Here is a 23,138-nt window from a genome sequence, read left to right on the forward strand (position 1 = left end):
TGTCTGGAGTACTTTTTCACAGAGACGTCTAGCCAGCTTCATGTATTTTCTGAAGTATTAATGACTAGAAAATCAGAGTCTACAAAAAATTTTATAAGGTAAATATTTAAATCTCAACAACAATTCTAGTCATACTAAGTTTTAGTTTCAACCTACCAATAATATAGAGTTTCCTGAGTACATGGAAGAAGAGAAGAAAGAAAATCCCAACCATATTTTACTTTCTTTTTCTGAAGGCTAAGGAAGTCAGGAAGCTCAACAGGAAACATATAGGACTAATTACTGTTATTTAAATATGTAATCTGATAAACAGCATCAACACACATTTTAAGAGAAAACATTCAGATCAAATGCTCTCAACTACAAGGTGCAGATATTAACAGATACAAGTAATGTAAATTTCACATATAGATTTGCATATTCACTGCTTTTTAAAAAGAAAGGGAATTTTGTTTCATTGATAATCAAGCTGTCTTTCTCAGTTTCCAGGAACTGCTTTTGATCTGACCAGCTAGTTGCAACCAAACCTGGGGTAAAAAAGGTATGTTTTGGTTATAACTCTGCAAGAAAGGGAAAAAGGGACGCTGCTATGTAGTGCATAAGGAGGCAAAAGCTTCAGAGACTGTTCAGTCATCAGTATGGCTGCCAGGTCACCTGTCAATCAGCCATAAATGATCTAAACCTTGTGCTGCTTCTTGTTCTGGCATCACTTCAAATGCCCAGAATGAACCTAGGTTTACTGCTAAGTTACAAGGAAGAAAACACCAAAAAATGTGATCAAGCATCATACTTCACTTTTTGAAAAACAACTTAAGTTTTACTAATGGCCACAAATTAAAAAAAAAAAACAAAACAAAAAAGCCTTTGTTTTTCTTTGTACTTTACAAACAACAACAAAAAGAAACAAAAAACCTACAACAAAAAATTAAGTCAAGCATAAAATGACAATTACAAACCACTTCCATTAGCTTCATTCAGTGGCTAAGATGGTACCATTCAATTAACATGTTTATTATTTTTTTCTCATCTGAAGACATGAATTAAGTTGTCATTTACTACAACTAAGGATGGCAACTGCTGCTTTCCAAGGAGCATCTATATATTGTCCTAGACTCGGTACAAGTTCCTTGTTATTAGTAATGACCCTATCCTCACAACATCCTCTCACTAAACAGTTCTGCCCCATTTTACAACCTGAAAACAGAGGTGCAGAGAGGTTAATGAACAACCACCACCAGTTTTGGTATGATCAAGGTCAATTTTTTTTCCAACGACTTCATACCATACAGAGCTACCTGGGTTTGAAACAGCTCCCCTTGAGTTTGGTAAAAACTGTGACCGCTAGCCACTTCTGCACATCGAACTCAATAACCTGACACCACCAACAATAATTATAAACAGAGAGTTTAGAATGCCAACAAAAATAACTGCATTAAAATCCTTGTAACTCTGGCATAACATGGTAGCACAGGATCTCCACAAACGTAGCCCTATTTGAACCCATTTCCCTTTTAGGAAATGGGGGAGGAATGACCCTTTAAACATACTCATGATAAACAGCTATTTATGTCTAGTAAAGCATTCCAGTGATTAATTAGCCCAGTAAGAACATGCCCCTTATTTGAAGTCTGAACTTGCTTAATTCAGGTTCCAGCCACAGAATTGGGGTACACCTGCATCAGCCAAAGAGAGCTTTTATCAAATATCTCTTCACAGAGTAGGTGCATATTGACCAATGAAGAAGCCCTTAACATTTTCTTACCTAAGCTAAACAAAGTAAGCACCTTATGTCTTCTTTACTAAGACTGGTCTCCCTCATTCATTTTCGAGGCTGTTCTCTGGAAGCTGCTTTTTCACCACCCTCTCTGGACTGTCAGTGGCAGATGCACTGCTTCAAGAAGAGTTATAGCTGATACCTCCTAAATTCCAATTCCCTTGTTCAGCTACTCAAAGTTTTTCACCAGACTTTTACCTAAAGCCAAAAGGATTGACTTTAAGTTCAAATCCTATCAGCCTCAGACAGTCTCCCCAATTGTTGCCCAACTTAGTATTTAGTTGCACTGACTGTGCCATGAATGTTACATTCATGTGTCAAATTCATTAGTGATCTAAATCACCTTGCAACCTTACTAACACCCTTAGTCACAAATTTATATTTATTATTTTCTAGGTAAATAAAAACATCTGAAACAATGCCAACATAGTTATTTACAGTGAGAAGCTCAGATACTCTGCAAGGGAAGTTAATGCAACACATGAACAGCAGACTGATTTTGCAGTATGTGCCAACACTTGCAGATGTACAACATTGGATTCTGCTTGTTAGCCAGACAGCCTTGCCTAGAAATCCATGTTTGCAACAACCCAAATCTCTAGCTCAACCCCTCCTAGAATTCTTAATTAATAGGACTTACTACAGTTTATTTTGCAACACAAATTTTAATAAATCTTTGAAATACCCTAGAACCAGCCAACAAGTAATGCTTGTTAAAGTTGATAAATGAAAAGAGTGTTTTTGCATTTAATAAACTGAAAAATCTAATCAATGATTGCTTTAAAAACATATGAGCTTTCAGTTTGTGTATTCACATGTAATTGCATGGCTCTTTAAAGATTTTATTTAAAAGGTAAGATATACCACAGACCAATTCAAAAAGTCAAAGGCTGTAATCAAAGCACAAGTTCCTGCTAAAAATCCCAGAACTCCTTACTGAAGTGTTCACAGTGGGAAACAACCTCAACATCAGATACTGAAAATGTCACAAAGCAAACATGTCAGCTTTAACATGATGAAACCTCTCAATGTTAGAGCTTTATATTCTGTTTATGTAAGAAGAATTAAGATCACACTCTTAGGCAACTTCATACTGTCCAATTTTAAGACTTTCATGAATATCAAAACTGTTCTCTGACTAAGAAGGACAGCAGCCTGAAATGTCAGAGGTTCAAATCCAGCTCAGCTTCACCATTTCAGTGAAGGTGGAAGGCAGGGCAGGGGCTGTCTAAAGGAGAAGAAAATGGAGAAATAGAGAAAAATAGTATTTTCTCATAAAACTTCTCCCCTTTCTCAAAAGACTGCATAATATTGTCTCAGAATACCAGAGTGTACATGCTTACACACAATTCTTTCCTGGCTTTATAAACAGACATTATAAACATTACTGGGTGCACTAAGATGCTAACATTTGTACATTTTGAACTTCAAAGGCACTTAAGCAGGGTTTAATCTTCTCCATCAGAAGTCTTTAGAAGTCATCTGGGAGAAGGAAATCCATTCCTCCTAAGTTACTTCAGCCAGTTCCACACTTCCTATTTCTAATGTGATGGGTTCTGTGACCTCAGGAGCATCAGAGTGAAAAAGGCCCCTCCAGTCTTACTCACATTCTTACCACAGCTTCTCTCTTACACTGGAGCAATGAGTAGGTTACCCATACCAGGAAATCATGGCTGACAAGGTAAAAATCTTTGCAGGAAATACTTGAAAGAGTTGAGTTTCAAAGATACCTTTTGAAATGACCCTTTGTGGATCACATAATGAACACACACACAAATACACACACATATACAGAGTTTACATATTCTAAAGCACTTTTCAATCAGGTCTGCCCAGTCCTTACACTGAGTGTCCACATCTTCCTTTGCATTTCATGGGCAAGTCTACAGACAAGGATTTGCTGAGCTGTTACCTTCCCTTCTGCAGGAATTAGCATACTTTATCAGCTTCAAAAGGAATTTACATTGTTCCAGAGCACTGGCCTTCTTGAGATTCTATTAACTTAAGAAAAAGAGGCAAAAAAAATCTTCACCTACCCAGAATATGCATTAGGTAGAGTGACAACGCAGCACAAAGGAACCATCAGGATAAACAGTATTTAATGGCAAGAAAATATAGGCTTTAAGGAAAAAAACAACAATAAAAAAAGCAAAGCTCTGAGAAACATATGGAGACTCTAATAATTTCTTATTCAAAGTCAAAAATTAACAAAACAAAATAAAATAACTTCTAAGACATTTTAAAAAACAAACAAAAACCTCACAGAAGAAACATACCAAGCAGAACCATTACTGTTCTTCTACTGCCCAACTATATTCCAACTAGTACCTGCTTAAAGATTCCTGCTAGAATCATTGTCCGGTTTCTCTCTTCTTGTCATTTTCCTTCATCTCTACTACTTGATACTGCAAGGCAAAAACTGAGAAAAGGAGGAAGAACTTACTGGTATTGAGAACTCCTCTGCCAAATATTTCAGCATTGATGCTCCTCTAGTCAAAAAGTTACTTCTCTCTGCCAGATTGCCCTGGAGTTTTGTATCAAACTCCTTTCTGACAACTGAAGCAACAGAGTCAATTATTATAAGTTTAACTTTCTTTGAAATAATTTCTTCTTCCAAAGACATAATCCTAAAAAAAAAAAAAAAGTCACTGATAGCATTATTTACACAATAGAACCATTTTATAACACTGTAATTTTTAAAATAAATATTCCTTCAGTAAGCTTAAAGTCATTCCCTCTTTTTCCCTCCTCACACACCCTGTCCATTAACATGTATTAAACAGATTTGGAAAGGAATCTGAGGCTCAGTGGGCCCAGGGTAGGACCTTTCTACAAGAGTTTTGGAAGACCTCTAGCTAGCAACAATATGCTGTACAACCCCTGAATGGCAGACAGCAAGTAAAGTGGGCATTGAAACTGTGCCTCACTGAGGTCTTCCAGTTCTTCAAGGGGATTTGTAAGTAAGAGAGTGACTTTTTACATGGGCACATAGTGATAGGAAAAGGGAAAATGGCTTTAAATCAAAAAAAGAGAGATTTAGATTAGAAGTCAGAAAGAAATATTTTATTCAGTGGGTAGTCTGGTAGAAGAAATACTTTATTCACTGGCACAGGTGCCCAGAGAAGCTGTAGATGTCCCATTCCTGAAAATGTTCAATGACAAGTTGGATGGGGCCCTGAACAACCTGACCAAGTGGGTGCTATCCCTGCCTGTCATGGGAGGTTTGGAACTAGATGATCTTTAAGCTCGCTTCCAACTCAAGCTATTCCATGTTTCTTTAATATGCTACTAGCTCTTCTCTGATAAAGCAGTATTAGAAGAAAAAATTATTCTGATAATAATTCCCCCACTAACATAAAACACACAACATGATTTTCATGTTAATTTTCATTGCAACATATGTTCACTAATTAATATATGGTAACAACATGACAATAGAACACTGCACTTAGGCTGGTGACTGCTGAACAACTCCCACTGCTGGAGGAATCTCCATCTTCCTGGAAGTAAAATGCTTTGGAGGAACAAATTTCTATTTCATGGAAAATGTAACTCTTATACTATGGTTTCTCCACAATCAAAGAGAATACCTGTCTCAAACATTCCCCTTTAAAGGCTTACAAGGATCAGATCACATAGAAATGGTCTATCAAAAATTAAAAACCATCAAGTGGTTTAGTCACATGTTATGAAATGAAATGAGCAATGTCAATCTCTCTGTAGCAGTGTTACTTTGTTGGAGACCATGCTGGTATCCACATGAAAAGGTCTCAAACTAATTACTCTTCATAAAAACATTGATACAAAAAAAAATAATTGTTATAGACAATCCAGTCAAAATTGTCTTTTCTTTTCTTAAACTGTGGAAAATAATACCTCTTCAGTACACTGCAACAGGTGAGCTCTCGGTACAGGTGGATGCTACGGGTCATGCAGAGCAACTTCTCATCTGAGTCAAAATAAGCAGGGAATCTCTTTGCTGCCATCTCAATCAACCTATTAAAAAAAACCAAACAAACATAAAAAACAAACGGAAGGCATAATACTGCAAAAAGAATAATGCAAGATAATAAGGTATCAAGTGCTCAGAAAGCAAACACAGCAAAGCTCTGAACCATAAGCAGATGCCAAATAAGACTGGAAATCTTTATAAAAGGAAGAGCATGCTTTATCAGAATGAAACAGTGGAAGTGAGAACAGTTAGGTTCTCTTTCCAGTGATACTGAATCAGTGGTACACTAGGGAAAGATATCATGTGTCTGTATGCAAAGAAAGCAAAGGGCATATCTCCTCTAGAAGGAAAGTTTACTTACTAAGTTCTTCAAGTTTTATACCAGAGATTCCATTCAATGACCAAGAATTTTCCTGTTATAATTATTTTATCTAAATATTAATTTCATTTAAATAAAACTACACTCCAACTCTAACCATCCTCCTTTTCACCTTTATCTTGCAGTGAAATCATGGCTTTGTGCCACCACAGAAATGCAACAAGCTGGTAAGAAACAGAAGATCCATTAGAAGATCCAACCAACATGGAAGCAGGACTGCAAAGAACAGAGCCCAGTTCAACTCCAAGTACTCAAGCAAGCAGTACATGTATGGAAAACATGGCTGACAAGGTAAAAATCTTTGGACAGATATATCTCCTTAAAAACACAAACAATGTTATTTGGATGGGAGACTTTCACTGAAACAGCTTCTAGTTTATATTACCTATTTATAAAAAGGGCTTACAAAATCTGATTAAAATATACTTGCTAGAACACAGGGAGAAAAAATTAAAAGTTAAACCACTGGGTCACAAAGTGACTGAGAGCCCAGGTGCCAAGGCATCTACAACTGAACATCCATTCATTCAGGTGAAACAGCTACAAATAACATGATGTAACAAAAAGACTGAACAGTTGAAGTGGTTCCTTTACTGATAGAACTGAATGTGGGGTTCCAGGACTAAATGTTCTCCACTACCTTATCAGGAAATTCATAACCCATCAAAACCTTGAATTATAATTGCTAACCATATCACTGGTTATTATCAGAGTAGACTAAGGAAGCAAAAAACAGGTGATAACACCAAAAGAAGTCAGAAGGAGCTGGATATCTATTTTATTTTAAGTCAAAATACCTTCATAATCACAAATTATAACTTGGGGGAAAAAATCTTTCACACAGATGTAAAACTAAACAGTTTTCAATCAAATTATATTTTATACATAAAATCATAGAGGAAATTAAAAAGTATTCATTTTAGAAATACTGAATGCCTATAAATTCCTCAGAAATCACTGGAAAGAAGTGGCACTCCTCTGACCACAAGGCAATTTCACCTACATCCTTAAAGAGATGATCCAAGAATTTTACGTTGAAACTTGTAGTTACAATCTACATGGAAAATTTTCTCCACAATAAAGACTTTAATTTTTAGTAACAAAAAATACTTAATTGTTTATATTTTAAGCAAACATATCCTACCTATAACTTGAGAAGAGTGGCATCTAGTGGATTATACTTGTGGGCACAACTTACTTGTTATCTCTAAATTTAAGTTCCTTTCATTAATACAAAAAGCGATTTCAGGGAAAACAAATTTTAAATCAGTTTAGAAAGAGAACTCAGGAGATTTTGAGGCAACATCCTGTTCAAAGCACTGCCAGCTATGAAGTCGGAGCAAGTTACTTGAGTCTTTTATCTGTTTCAGAAGCCTTCAAGGATGGAGGTGGCACCACCTCTCCAGGCAAAGCTTTTTTCACCACAAAGGCAGTTAGGAATTGTAAAGCTTCTCATATCTCAGCCCAGAAATGAAGCTCACTGTATTGCCTGCTGTCTCTCAGCACACACCACCTTGGGAAAAGGGGATATGCATCTCTCTGGCCCTGATGGTTCAGCTCCTTAGAGGATACAATACAGAAAGCATAATATATATAGTCAGTCTGCTGAAATTGCATTTATAATTTGCACCTGAGAAATACTAAATATGATTTAATACATAAATATTCTCATCCTTAATAATAATATTATTTTCATCATGTTTCCTTTCTATATCCTATTTTCAGCAGTTTCAGTTTCAACTGCATCTGCCTTCCTTTTCTTTAGCACTCATTTCTAAGTGACAAGTCTTAACCCACTCTTTAGGTCCTACCTTTTTTTACTACTTACATGTCAGGGACCCGAAATCAAACTTAAGTGGTGTGTAAGAAGGAAGCACTGTACTTTGCAGAGCCATTGCTTGAAGCGTTTTTTGATATACTATATTTCAAACTTTTGTGACATTAACTTGACAAAAAGCCAGGTTAGAAATCCCACTTTGTCATCCATGATAACTTGCAACGAATAATCAATGGAAATACATTTACTTGGATACTTTGTGCCATTGTGCCATAGCTATAGCTACTAAATCACCTGAAATATATAAATTATAGATATAATATAAATTATATAATATATATTATATAATATATAAATTATTTAATTGAACAAAGAGCTTCATATGAACCTCTTTCTGCCCATTTTTCTACACAAACAAGGATGAGACTACTGTACTTCTTATCCTTCCCCAGACCCTCTTTTGAACTTGCTCATTCCAAAAACATCAAAGCTGCAAAGTTTAGCAAATTTGGTAACTAAGTGAAATAAATTAGAGGTACATTTAATGAAACACTGCAGGATTATTTCAACAGTTAATCAGACAATTGAGTGGCAACCAACATGTGTAACTCTCAAGCAATCCAGCACTCGAACACAGGAATGTCTCCTGTCTGTTCAGCACTCAAACACAGCAAAGTGCACAGCTGAGCCATTTGGGCTGCATGGGCCAAGTGGAAGAGATCAGAAGAACCAGAGATGTTATAGAAATAAGGTAATACAGCACTGCATAGCTGCTAAGGATATAGGAGATCTAAGGCTACTGCAGAAGGGAATCAGAAATGCAGGAAAGCATGAGGTCCCATTCAACAGAAGCAGGATGGGAATCTGAAGGAAAACGGGCAATGTGAGTCCCACAGTTCACTGGAAAACCTCCACTGCCATTGTAGACAAAATGTTGGGTCTTTACATCTCCTAATTAACATCCTGATAACTCCACAAACCAAACTGCAAAACAAAGTTTCAGATACAGGATTGGTAAGACCATTTAAAAATTAAAAATGCCATCCACCTTGTCATGCCAGAACTGGAATCTACAGCCTCATACAAATAAGACACATGAGCAAACCATTTTATTAAATTAATTTCATTGTCTGTGGAGTAACTGCATGTACTAAAGGAATGTTTAATAATTACCACCAGTATTTAAAAATGCACAATTATTGCTCAGAAAATAATTGAAGGTTCAAGGTTCCAAGCTAAAAGGCTCTAAGCAGTTGTGTGTATTTTAGAAGTTTGCATCTTACCTTTCAGCACTGAATGCAGACTCCGTGTCGATGTATATAACAGCCCCATCTAGTCCTCCCATGCTTATAGGCAGTGTAGCCAGAACACTCAACATAATACAAAATTGAGTTTTTCCACAACCTGGTGGGCTAGTTATCTGGAAGGAAAAAGATTAGCAACATAACATTCATTTCACCATAATTCTAATTTTATCTAAGTCACATCAGCCAGTGTTCCCCCAATTCTGCTCTTCCAGTTACCAAAGGAGATGACAGCCATGAAAAGACAGAACACAGCCCACAAAGACCAACTTGCAGTTACACTTGGATCTGTACCTTGCATACAAATTCATCCCTAGAAGAATTAAAAAGCTTTTCAGACAGAGCATTATCCTTATACTTTATTTCTTTGACGTCATTATTACCTTTCAAATTTGAGGTCCTCTACTCTCCCCCTCACCACACAAGATCTTCCCTAAAGACACCTAGCTCTCTTCCATCTGTCCCTGTGCTACCTTCTAAAACAGAGCAGAATTAAAAGATTCACAGATGACATTCACATGTTATCAATGGCTTTTAGAGCTGAAAATTAAGTCCAGAGCTAATGAGCTCACATACATAAACATATCTTTATCAATCATCATTACCTTGGTTAAAACAGGTCTCTCCTAGAGATCACAAAGATAATTGCTTATATACTATAAAGACTGAATGTTCAATATGAACCACATATATACATAAAACAGATTTTATCCACTCCAGAGACTACACCCTGCAGTATGTGTTTTTTCATTTGTGTTAACTCCCTACACTACCATATTTCAACACCAACACCATTCAGTGATCCAGACCAGCTCCCCACTTCTAAGCTTCTCACAGAAAGCCCCTGTGGTGCTCACAGAAAGCCCCTGTGGTAAAGCAGCATTGAAGGGGAGCACTTTCAGCTTGTATGAAAAGGCTCCAGTATGATTCTGAAGAGAAAAACCACCAGGATCCAAAGAACACATTGTTTGATGGTATCACCAGTTTCTGAGAGCAATATTTTTCTACTAGAGATGACAGACTGCTGTTCTTTATCCACTGCAGATCTTCCAGAGATTGTGTCAGAATGCTGGGCTCTGTGTTCAGATGATTGCAAGTTCATTACTACTACAGTGGGTCTTTAAACACAGTACCACGTTGTCACTGCTTCTGGGAAGGGAGATGAAATTGTAAATACTAGGAGTGCCATAAAGCAGCAAAAACAAAGTCAAAGTGACTTTAGGCAGTGAAAACAGAGTGATGGGTTCATTCTTATACCGGTAGCAACAAACTAATAATGCAAGTTTAAAAGCAAGCCTCTCCAGGGAAGCTGAACTGTAAATCAAAACATGGTGTCTCAAAACACCTAGTACTGCCACAACAAAGGCCTAAATACAGAGCTATTGTTTTAAATTTAAAAACAAACTTTACAGTAGACAGACAGTCAAAATCAAACTGATTTTTGAGATTGCATGCACAATAGTTTGGTTTCAAGCAGAAACACTCACCACAAGATATTGCAGTATTGCTATGGTTTTAATTTTGATATGGTTTTGAAGCAGTAGCAGTATGACTTGAAGCACAGAAAATTTACAGGGAAACACTGAAGGATCACATTAGCTACAGTTAACAGTTGGTTAAAATCCCTTTAATCACCTTTGTCTTTAAACAAGGCCTGAAAGTCAAGCTATATCAATCACTCTATTTGAAGCTTTAATGCAAGAGAAGCATGAAGTGATTTTTGTTTAGAAGCACACACTGCATTTAGTGAATTACAGATCAGGAATCAGTCACATTCATGCAATTATCTGTTCCTCAGCCAGTGTACTTCAATTGCAAACTATCATATCAGCAAGATCTGGTACAATTTAATGTGAACCCAAAGCATATACAAAAAATGCAGAGGCAATACACATTCCTTAGACTGTGACAGCAAATGAATCTCACCAGTTGTTTCTTGTTAAAAAGAAGACTTGAAATGAATGAGGGGAGGGCATCAATCCAGTTTGTTAAATTAAAATGTTTGGACAACTGTGAGGATACTTCATAAAAACATTGGTAGTTTCAGCTTTGCCTGGGAGGTGCACTGGAACCAACATCCATTTCAGTGGCTGACACAGAAGCTAATTCAGCAGAGATGCTATAAAAATGTCTGAGGATATGAGCATCATATCAGAAAAAATGAGGGGACAGTACAAGCAGTACAAGGAAGCAAGCCAATGGAGCAAGAAAGCATTCCTACTCCCAAAACCAACAATGCTTCATGTTTAATCTGCTTTGTTTTAAAAGGGCCTTAAAACTGGCTTTTAAATAATCCACAGTGAACAATTTTACAAAACTACAACATATTATTGTAGTTACCACTGGTTCAGCAAGTGCTTAGAACAACAGAATCCTGCTTGAAATTCCTCTAATAAATTTAAATTGAATGTCTGCAAAAAATATGTTTGGTTTGTTTTACTCTAAATTTGCTCTGAAAAAAAATCACTGAGATAGAAATGTGAAGAAGACCACAACAGTTTTTAAAAGTATGTTTTATTTGGCAGAGATAAATTATTTTTCAGTAAGTTATATACTATTTTCTCTGGCACATCTGAAGGGTTTGGATGAAATCACAAGGAGTTAATTCTTCATCTACCAGAAAATTAAACTCTTCAATACTCAGAAAAAGGAACTATTTTAATTTTTCCTCATAAAACTTGGCCAAAAGCTCTGACCACAGAATTTCAGCTATGATTTAGTATCCAATTTAAAAACTAATAGTTTAGTTTTAGAAAAAAAGTAGTCTGAGACAGAGTAATGCAAATCAAATCCTTCTAGCACTCAAAAAGCAAGAAGATTTGGCTGTAGAATATACCACCACAAGTCTTCATCCTTCTGACCAGGTATTCAAATACCAAGTTTCCAGCCACCCTCACTGCTGGGTAAAGTAACAGAAAGACAATGATTTAGCCCTACCAGTCAGGAAGTAAATTCTGCACCCAGCATGCTTTTGAAGAGAACTTCTCTCAGACTTAAATTAGCTGTCTAATTCAAAAATGCCAAAAGACAATCTACTTGTTAGTTATGTTCCAGTGAATCATAATAAAAGCAAATTAAAATTGTTAAATCCCAATATCACTCAAATAAAAAAAAATACAAAAAACAAAATTAAAAAACCTGGAAATGCTCACAAGCTGCAGTAGAGCATAAAAGCAGCAAAAGCACAACATCAAACCAGCAGCATCAGCAAACTGATAGCTTCCTACTAAAATTTAAATATAGCAATTCTGATGAACACAGAGTGCTGCCAACCTTTTAAATTACTTCAGATCTCAAGACTCTTGCAAAAATACATTTTAAAATCCCTATAGCCAGGATTTAAAATAAAAGAAAATCAGTTTCTGTATAGTTAATGGTCATCTGCCTTTTCATCTGCTGAAAAACCCCTAATAGGTGCCCTAACTGCTTTCCACACTTAGTACCTAAAAGGCAAATAAAAAGCAATACACTATTTTATTTTTTCTTGAAAATATGTATTATTATTAGTTATTCATCACATTTCTGGATCCCACCTAGTTACCCCTATATTATTTCTGACTAAATAGTTATGTACCAGTCATCAACCAAGCCCAAGGTGCAGGTAGAAGGACGCAGTGCTTGCAGTTCTGGTCTCATCCATTACATGTCTTGTACAGATATCAACATCTCCCTCCCTTGGTGAGCTCTCCCATTGTAGAGAACTGCACCAGGCAGGTCTTCTCATTTTTAACCAAAATATCTTAGAATACAAAAATATTCACATTCAAAAGCTTTTTTTTGCAGAAGAAAACCTAAAAGTGCAGTGTTACCTTTCCTGGTGCTGTGCTTTTCATTTACATTCAGATGAAAGTTTGGCCTATCACTGAATATATTCATTCCCCCTCAACTAACTTTTAATACAATGATACCCAGGGACCATGACTATTCTTAAAATGCAGTGTCCCAACAGTTACTCATGCTTTCTTATACTTAAAGGCTAAATATTGTAAGAAAACACTGGGGGGGGAATATTAAAATTGGGTATTGTGATTACTAACCAGGGTAAGCGGTGTACAAAATACATAGCTCTGGAAAATTAAGCACTTACATTAACTTCTTGTAGAACATTATTTTATATCATCTCAGGAAAATTGTATTTGACATCCATACTTTGAGATCAACTGATTGCAGAGTTCACTTTTAAATAAAATGTAAAACAAAACAAACATAAAACTTAAAGGTCAGCTAAACTCCCCTAAAGTCCCAGCATGTTAACCACTTTTTTTCCCCAGATCTTGCTCTGGAGCAATACCAAGAAAATGGCACTCAGCAAGCCTGAATTCTGTTACTGCTCTAGAGCCACTCTACCTGGTCTTCAGGTAAGAACACATCAGACAGACTGCACTGATTGCTAAATGACAACTCCATTTAGGATTAAGAACAAAGACAAATATTTATGACACTGTTACCAGCAGCCTTGTAAACTAACCATGTGGCTCTTAAGACCCAAAAGGATCACATCCACTTGGTTTTTTTAGCAGAAAAAAAAATCATATTCAATATTCCAAATATTTGGGTACCACTCCTGAGCCAGCCACAAGCTCAAGGATAAATTATCCTACCATAGAAAAGACACTTTTCTATCCTACTTCTTCCTCCTGTCTCTGCAGCAGTGGCTCTGCATTTCAACTAAGACCCTCAATTCAGAAATTTAAGCAACATAAGCACATGAACAGCCATTCTCTGACTCCAGTGAGGAATGGTTAGTGGACCACATAGAACCCCTGGAAAGCCAGACTGTAGCTGCCACAAGCATCACCTCTTTCCAAACACTGACTGTGCTATTTCATCAGTTGATCACATGAGCCATAATCCATAAGAAAAGACAAAATCCAGCCACTGCTTTGCTGGTAAAAATATTTTTAGGAACCAAAAGCTCATCTCCTGCTGAAGAGCTCAACAGCAGCACAGTTACTATCTCAGGACCACACAAACCGCAACTACATATACTTCCTACTATATAGGAACACCTCTTCTTCAAAGAAACAGAATTTAGCAAGCTGTTTCTCTCAGAACTTAAAGAACTGCAGTATTCACCTTAAGCTCTTCTGATCTAACTTTCTTATAGTACATTGGCAACAAAGCTAGGCCTAGATATGAAGAAAATATTAATTCCGACAGATCAATTTAAGTTCATGAATGCACTCAAACATTTTTATGTCAACCTCCATGGTGTATATTCCACTGTCTACGAAAATAAATACTCTGAACCTGTAAAAACTAAAACCCCCTCACTACATAAGGGATTCTAGAGCAGAAACTGTTTAGTCTCAACTCAGTGTTGCTTAAACTCTAGTAATGTTTTAAATCACTGTTAGATTTCATAAGTCATTTCTATCAGAGATCAAAATCAAACTAGCTTAATTATAGGGTGAGAAAAAATGCACTTTCTTCATAGTAAGATTTTCATAACTTCTCATTTTTATTCCTCTACTGTGACAATTTGCCACAGTAGACAAAGAAAAGCACTTGGCACGGACTGTTCTAATCCAAAAATCTTTGTGTATTTTGTGTTTGAAGCACCTGACACAAGACAGTCCAACCTATCTGTGACTTCTGATTCCTAGGTAGAATGCTCAGCTAAAGTATATTAAACAAGTTACCTCTGTGAGGGATCCACAAGGCACTCCACCATGCAGGATCCTATCCAAACTATGAAGTGTGGTGGATAAAAAGGCTGAAGAAGGATTACCAGACTTCCTTAGTTTCATTTCATAAGCCTATGAAAGAAGGGGAAAAAAGCAAAAGAAAATAAGCAAATCAGAAAAAGCTTTTATAAATGGAAATAGGAAAATTGTATTTGCTTTCAACAACCTGGTATGACTTAACACTCAACAGTGAGAATATTGTTATATTCAGCTATAGTCTACCCTTAGCTCATCACCCTTCCTTTTATTTATATTCCATTTATAGCACACAGAGTAATTTTTTTCTCTCCCTCACCACAATATTATATAATAAGCCCTTAATCATGATGTGACATAAGCTGTCTCTGCTCCTATTCAACAAGGTTTGTTTTCAGCCTGTAAAACTCCCTGATCAATGTTCATTACCAGTTTGCTAGCTTTAAATACATTCAGTAAAAGTTGTACTAATTCTTCTATTACCAAATTTATTGCAACACCTTAGTGAATTTAAAGTTTCACAGAACTACTCCTATAATTACTATGCCAATTACACATAATAAACTTGGATATGGACTATTTTTGTATGGAAAGGGGTTGCATTGATCGAGGTCACAACTGTCTGTATCCTCTCTGTTCTAAAATATATATTTTCATATGAATTCAAAAAGGAAAAGAAAATGCTGCCACTTCATTGTAGCTAACATGTTTCCTTCCTGCACACTCCCCAGTTAGGCTACTGTAGCCTAAGGCACAGGACAACTCTTACATGGGTAGAAAAAGTCCTCAAGAAATTATTTTCAGCATCATTTAAATTCTTGGCACCACTTTTATATCTAAACCAAATTTATACCAAAATTCTTATTATTTGCTTTTAGTAACCAAAATTTTTATCTTCTGAGCTTCAGGATACAAACCAGATTCAATTTTTACATGCTGGATTGGCAGAGAGTATGACTTATTTCCCTGGAGCACTCAGAACTGATGCTGCAAGCCTGAACAATCTTGTGGGGCTATAATACCTAATAAATGTAACTGCATCAACCTAAAGTGCATCAGAGACCTACATTTAAAAATAAAAAATTATGTCATTGTGCAATAAAACTGAGACACCATAAGCCTCCCAGCTAAAAAGATGAGCGACAATGTTCAGATCTTCCCCAGATATTGTATAAAAAAAAAAATATCAACACAAGCATACGTACCGTCTGCATTTTGGGAGCACAAGCTCGGCTGACTTTACAAAGAAGTTTCTGCACCTCATAGTAGCTCTGTCCTGTCACTTTCATTAGCTCCAAGAGGGAAAGACATAAGAACTCCTGAAAGATTACAGAGCAATTCAGAGAGCTCAACCTAGAAATCCAGGCTGGCAACTAAACTGATGCAAACTGTCCAAAATTAGTACATATTCCACAGGTTTAGCAACTCTCCCTTCAGATACTTTTACACATTGATGAGGTCTCCTCTGACATCTCTTCTCAAGGCTGAACAGGCCCAGCTTCTCTCAGCCTTTCCTCATAAGAGATGTTTCCATCACCTCTTAATCTTCGTAGCTCTTCACTGGACCAGCTCCAGCAGCTCCCTGTCTCTCTAGTCCTGAGGAGCCCAGAACTGGACACAGCACTCCAGGTCAGGCCTCACAGGGCTGAGCTGAGGGGCAGGATCCCCTCCCTTGACCTGCTGCCAATGCCCTTCCTAAGGCAGCCCAGGATCCCATTGGCCTTCTTGGCCACCAGGGCACTGCTGGCTCAGGGACAGTTTGGTGTCCACCAGCACCCCCAGGGCTTTCCCCACAGAGCTGCTTCTGCAACTTCCCTACTTCCACAGGGATAGTAAGTACATAAAAATTTAAATGTTTTAGTTAGGCATCTATCATTTTAAAGCCCTATTTTCACAAGGCAGCAGGCCAGAGAGGGTCTGAAATGCTCCCTACTTTATCGAAAGTAAAGGTCCCTGTTTAATTAAACTGCCAAGAAGTGAACTCAACACGCATTGAAAGAATACAGCCACACAGACACAAAAAAAAACAAACCAAAACAACAAGAACAAAACAAAAACCACCAAACCAAAAAAAAAAACAACACAACAAACCAACCCACAAAAAAAAACAAACCCATGCCCAAAAAAAAGCACCAATCCACCAACAAAACTCAAAGCCACCAAACCAAACCGAGCCACAAAAAAAACAGCCCCCACAAAAAAAATAACTACTTCACCTGACAGGTAGTGATCTGATAGCGACTCAGCCTTTCACACATTTCCTGAGACAACTGTGCTCTTCTTAGTTTCTTAGCAGCCATGCTTCCAAATCTACAAGGCAGACAAAAAACATGATTGAAAAATTATTTGAATGTGATTGTGTGGACAATTGCACTAACTCCTTGCTAAACAGGGAGGTGTGCACATATACATGAGATACAGATTTCCCATCTAAGTCTGTATCACATTAAATTATATTACCAGTCTGAATGCAGTTTTGCTAAACTACATATTTGACTGTGTATGAGAATATACATTATCAGTAAGAACAGAAGCATCAGCAATGTCAATAGGACAGATGTTTCCAGGACATAAGAAAGCTAGAAAATTCAGTCATGAGCTGAACAAGGACTGTTCATGCTATACTGTACTGGCAAGAAATAATTATCTTTGGATGCCTGACCATGAATTGTAGAGCAATCACAGTAAGCATTCAACCCTAGAATATACACTGCTAGAACACAACTCAGTTTTGGTGACCCATTGTCATTGAATTCTACTGCACAAAACACCACGGGATGCTGTCCAGCCCATTACAGCCCAAAGCACACACTTACGTATGCTTGACCATGTCGCCGTTTCACACATATTATTTAGGAAAACATTTCTAGTATTAATTCATACAGGCATTTAAGCAAAACAAAGGTTTTTATAACGTAGTAAGCGCAAATATCGCAAAAGTCTGCCATAACACAAAACTGCTACAATTTTGCAGATGCACAGGCTTCCACATCGTCACAAGACGGAAACTTTATTGCCCCCTCTACAAAATTCTCCGTAAGCATGAAGGAACCCCGAAGTTACAGGCTCCCTCCGTCGCATCAGCCTGGGACACGTGGATGCGCCTGCAGCCGGACACCGAGCCCGGCCCCTCTCGGGCCCGGCAGCGAAAACCGCGGGCACCACAACACCCGCTCCGGCCGCAAACCAGCCTCACCCCGCAGCTGAGGGGCCTCACCCCACGGCTGGGGAGAGGTCTCCGGCCGCACTCCAGCCCCAGAGGAGTGTCGGGCCGGGCCAGCCCCACCCGGGAGCAGAGCCGCTCACCACAGAACTGTTCAAAGGCTCCCCGCGGCCGGCGCGAGGGGGCGGGGCCGCCGCGCGAGGCCTGCGCTCCCGCCAATCATCGTGCAGCCTTGACGGCCGGCGGCGCGCGGGGCTTGCCGGGAGCGGTAGTTCCCGGGAGAGAGCGCCTGTGATGGCGGCGGCGCTGCCTGGGGTAGTGTCAGGCCGCAGCTGCTCAGTCGGTTTCCTTTGCCGAGCCTGAGGGCCCGAGGGCGTGTTCGGTGCTCCTTTCGCCCATGAACGTGAGCGGCCTCCCGGAGGCGGGAACCTTTCAAGGCGCTCTAGCGCTGTGATGTAGAAATTCCTTCTGTCCTCTGCACAAAAGCGTCTCCGTAACCCGAAAGTCTCTCTCTCATGGAAAGTGCCATGCACGCGCTCAGTCCTTAGTAAAGAGTATTGATTGGAATGATGTCCTCTTCATATCTAGGGCTCGCGGACACCTGGTCTGCTGCCAGCTGAGAGAGAAATGCCCGATCATGTGAATCACAGAATCAATTAGGATGGAAAAGAGCTCTGAGGTCATCGAGCCTATGGCCGAACACCACCTTGTCACACCCTGGCTCTAAGTGCCACCTCTAGTCTTTCCTTAAACAGCTGCAGGGACTGTGACTCCACCACCTCCCTGGGCAGCCCATTCCAATGCTCAGTCACTCTTCCTGCGAAGTAATTCCTGCTAACATCCAATCTAAACCTCCCCTCGTGTAGTTTAACTACAAGAGAACTGTGTTCTCTTGTCCTGAATCTATCTGCCTGAGAGAGGAGGCTGCAGCCTCTTTTCATGTACTTGTGGAGATAAGGCCCTGAGCCTCCTTTTTGCCAGGCTAAACAACCCCAGCTCCTTCAGCTGTTCCTCACAGATCTCAAGAACTTTTACCAGCTTTGTTGCCCTTCTCTGGACACCCTCCAGCACCTCAATGTACTTCCTGAACTGAGGGGTTCAGAACTGGACCCAGTACTCGAGATGTGGTTTCACCAATGACAAATACAGGAGAAGAATAATTTCCCTAGTCCTGCTGGCCACACTGTTCCTGATATAGGGAATTTCTGAATGCAACAGGGAGATGCAATCATCAAACATGAATGACATGAATGTCTATGGGGGTGAGTTTTCCACCTCACTCTAGGTTATACTAGAAAGTATTGAACTTAGTAGTGCATATAAGTTATCTGCATAATCCTTACAGTACTAAAAAATATCCCAGCTGAAGAAAAAATGTGCCAATCTACCTTGGCCATCTAACTGAGAAACTGCACATTGGGAACTGAATGGCTGGGCTTTTGTCTGTCCTGGTAAACAAATGCCACAGCAAAGCTGCAAACTACAGAACACTTCAGCCACTCTTCCAAAGGAGTGAACAGCAGAAGCAGCAAGAAGCTATCATAAAATGCCCAGCAACCACAGTGTCAAAAAGGGTCAGGGAATTAATGTTTCTTTCATAGCTTGAAGGGAGCTTACGTGCTCAAAGAACTCCAGAGGATTTAAGAAGCCGGACAGGGAGTAAGCAGCCCATAGGAAAGCCACTCAGAGGTGTAGTGAAAAGGTAGTGAACAGGGAGAGATGGCATGGAGGAAGAGCTCCTCCTAGTGTAGTCAGCCTTTAAAAGTTGACTTGAACAATGCGAGTCACATTTGAGAAAAGCTGACTAAGGAAAGGGAAAAGATGTCTGTTGCTGCAGTTTAGTTTCAATGTAAAAAGGAGGACATGACCATAGTATAACTTGTCATGAACTACTGTTTCCTCCTCACTACAGTGGTAGCAGAAGCCCTACCTTCCCACCAGAGGAAAGGGGAGCATTACTTTGATGACTTTTCTTTCCTCCCACAAATGCATCAGGGCTTTCCCTTCACCTCCAGGACAACAAGCTTCCTTTACACTTTCTACACAAACAAAATACTTGTGTTGAACCAGAGAACTGTTTTGGGACATTGAGCAGGGGAAGAAAATCTTATGAGCCAACTACTTTAGAAAATTTGTGAGCAAAATCAATATAGCCAGGTGCCTCTCCTGCAAGTTATTTGAATCTCATTTCTCAGATGTGTCATGACTGTTCTCCAGTCTGCTTCTCAGATATGCAGATACACCTTTAAACCTACGGTCAAATAATTGTGCATCATCTTCTTCATGTAACTCAAGGAGGGGAGAGAACATTCAGAGGATAACCAGAGATGTGTTCACATATGCTTAGTCACTGTCAACGTTCTCAAGCAGCAACACAGCATCACAGCTTCCATATGTTTGACTAGGACAATAGTCACTAGGGAATCAGGGTACTCTACAAAAAGCTCTGCTCTGTGACCTTGGTCACGCCCCTTGACAGCAGGGTGTCTGTTTTCCATCTTGGCTTTGTTTTTACCTATTTAGTCTGCAAACAGTGGAAGTAGTGCCAGTCCAGTAGATTAATGTGTCAGACATGAGCAGAGAACTGTGCTAGTCTAAGCCTTTTGCTGTTTCTGGAACTTATAATGAGAAAGGATAAATAAAGCTAAGAGATGATTATAAGAAATGGGTTTCACCACATTAACATAAGAGGGTCATTTAAAAGTGGCAGCACTGGAGGAAGAGTCACAGAAAGGCAGAAGTATAACAGCAACAACAAATGAGGTCTCACAGAATCAAAAGGATCTAACATCAAGCACACCAATTAAAATAAAAAAGGGAATGGTGATTAGCTGTCTAAGAGGCGAGCAGAAAGGAATAGAATCTGATTTGAAGGACACATGATGAAATACTTATCAATTCTTACCCAAATAAATACTCAGTAGTTAATATGTCTCTAAGTCCCTAGAATTGAAAAGATAATGGTAAAATGTTTCCTTTCTGGAACAGATTCCGCAGAAAAGTTTCTTCTTCAAACCCAAGACAGCCTTTTATGAGTATTTTTAGATAATAGTTTGCATTCTGGAACATTTCAGATGATTCATATAATTACTAACACAGTGTCAGCTCACTGATACTGACTACAATCCTCAGGTTTATTACTATTTTCCAACTATCAATTCTTGCCTCAAAATTAGTAGTTACCCCTACTCCTGTGAAAATGTGTCCCCAAAAGAGTCTGCTCCAGGAGAATACAGCAACAATTCTGACTCACAAGGGTAATCCAGATACTCAGAGCAATTCCCCACCTTATGCTTGCTGACTAGTGTCTAATTAGTCTAATATATTCTTATTCCTTGGGGTTACCTACTTGATGCCTACCACATTCTTTAATAGAAAGAAATGACCTGTGAGCTCTGGAGACTGCAAAACAGTTATAGAACAGCACATGCTTTCCTGGGATTAAGGTCCCAAGAGGTTGCTCAATAACAGTACACAAAGGAACCTCCAATGACTTATTCTGTCTGTGTCTGTCTCCCCAAAGGAGTTGGAGATTTCTTTCCAATCCTTTGAGGTTTCCCCATCTCAAAAAAAAAAAAAAGAAATTTGAAAGATCTCATAAGGAGACCTGACCCTGGTTGAAAACACTTTCATGCTGTCCACACCAGCACAGCTTTAGCAAAGCTACTTCAATTTGAGATTTTGCCAGATGCATCTGCTCCAGGGATGGGGTGGGGGGAAAGGAAACTACCTTTCCATTGTTTCTAGAACCTGCTCAGCACTGTTCCCATTGGCTATAATAAATCAAGAACAACAGACCTGAGAAGAAAAATCCCATCTTTTCATTTTGACTTATTCTTCCCCCCATGCCCCAGTCATCTGAACTGTCTGTGGACCAGATAAATGCTTCTCCCCAAGCAATTAACCTTTTTCCTCCTGCTCAGGAAGGATTAAACCCAATTAATAATGAATCTTCCTCAGGTATTAGTGAAGACGTGTCTGACCATACACCTTTACATGTAGGAAAAAGATTTTTTTTTTCTCAATACAGGCAGAAGGTATCTCTCTGTTTTCCACCTATTCACACATGCTGCTGTGAATCCAGAATTATCCATAACCTCCAAAACTATTTCAGAAAAATTCAGCAGCAATGTAGAATTTTTTTGAAAGGAAGTGTCTCTACCTCCTACCCTTTTTACAAAAAAGCAGACTGGCCACATTCAGTGCTATTGCAGGCAGAAGGGCAGCCCCACCTGCATATTATAGCTTTGAAAAACTCATCTGCATTTGCTTTCTACCCAAACTACAACAAACAAATTGAGAGACTTCAGGGATTATTCCACTTTTAGCCTGTACTCATCTAAGAAGATTACCCACCAAGATCAGCTTCCTACTTCATTTAGCTTTTTCTGGTTAAAGGGACAGGAGGAGTCATTCAAGTCTTTGGAGTTTTTATATTTCCCTGTAAAGTTTCTGTTAGATGAGAAGGCCATGAGCTGATACAGCAGCAGCATAATAATTTATGTGAAGTTGTTGTTACAGAGGAGATCTTTACCTGTACATGCCAAACCAAATTTGCCCTACATAAAACAAACCTGACATCCTCCTGCCTTTCACCTGTGCCTTACCAGCACCCCTTTTTTACTGCCTTGTCTTGATCTTCTGTTTACTGAAGCCACTGTGGTTGTCCCAGTAGTGATGTCTGCAATCACCAGGCCTTGCCACTCTCAACACAGATTTTCTTGCAGCTTTCACTGAGATGCTGAGATAGATGAAGTGAAAAATAGCACAGCAGGAGGCTTTTAGGAGCATTGTGATCCGTCACAGCATCCAGCCTCTATTGAGAAGCTGCAATTAGACTAGAAAAATCAAAGTACCTCACAGTGACCAGTAGTGAAAGTGCACTGTGTACCCCTTGTCATCACACTCAGAGTCAGACACCATGAAATTAGCACTGATGGTGCCTGGTTTTAGCAATTAGGGTAGGACATCTGTTGCTTTCAGGTACAGCCCTCGCTCCATCTGTAGAATTCTTCAGTGGAGAAAAGAGACAACAGGAACTAGTGGACTCGACTGAGAGATGAGCTTTTTAGCTCAGACAACACCAACAGAGAAGAGTAAATCTCAAACACTCATTTCTGTGCAGT

At 38.9% G+C, this 23,138-nt stretch overlaps 1 protein-coding gene across 2 annotated transcripts in view; it reads right to left on the reverse strand.

The window, feature by feature from the left end:
- The window catches only part of RAD51B (RAD51 paralog B), a 366,995-nt gene extending 348,795 nt beyond the window's left edge, over positions 1 to 18,200 (reverse strand). The window contains exons 1-7 of one of the 2 annotated variants that reach the window (XM_015630799.2): positions 18,156 to 18,200; positions 17,066 to 17,159; positions 16,055 to 16,168; positions 14,829 to 14,945; positions 9,166 to 9,302; positions 5,651 to 5,770; positions 4,218 to 4,401 (exon numbers count right to left, since the gene is read on the reverse strand). In XM_015630799.2, coding sequence (XP_015486285.1) covers positions 4,218 to 4,401; positions 5,651 to 5,770; positions 9,166 to 9,302; positions 14,829 to 14,945; positions 16,055 to 16,168; positions 17,066 to 17,149 — 756 coding nt within the window. In that variant the 5' untranslated portion in view covers positions 17,150 to 17,159; positions 18,156 to 18,200. The other variant, XM_015630798.2, reaches the window with a different exon arrangement.
- Between the last annotated feature and the right edge of the window lie 4,938 nt (positions 18,201 to 23,138).

This window comes from Parus major, chromosome 5 (genome assembly GCF_001522545.3).
Source record: "Parus major isolate Abel chromosome 5, Parus_major1.1, whole genome shotgun sequence".
Taxonomy (NCBI): domain Eukaryota; kingdom Metazoa; phylum Chordata; class Aves; order Passeriformes; family Paridae; genus Parus; species Parus major.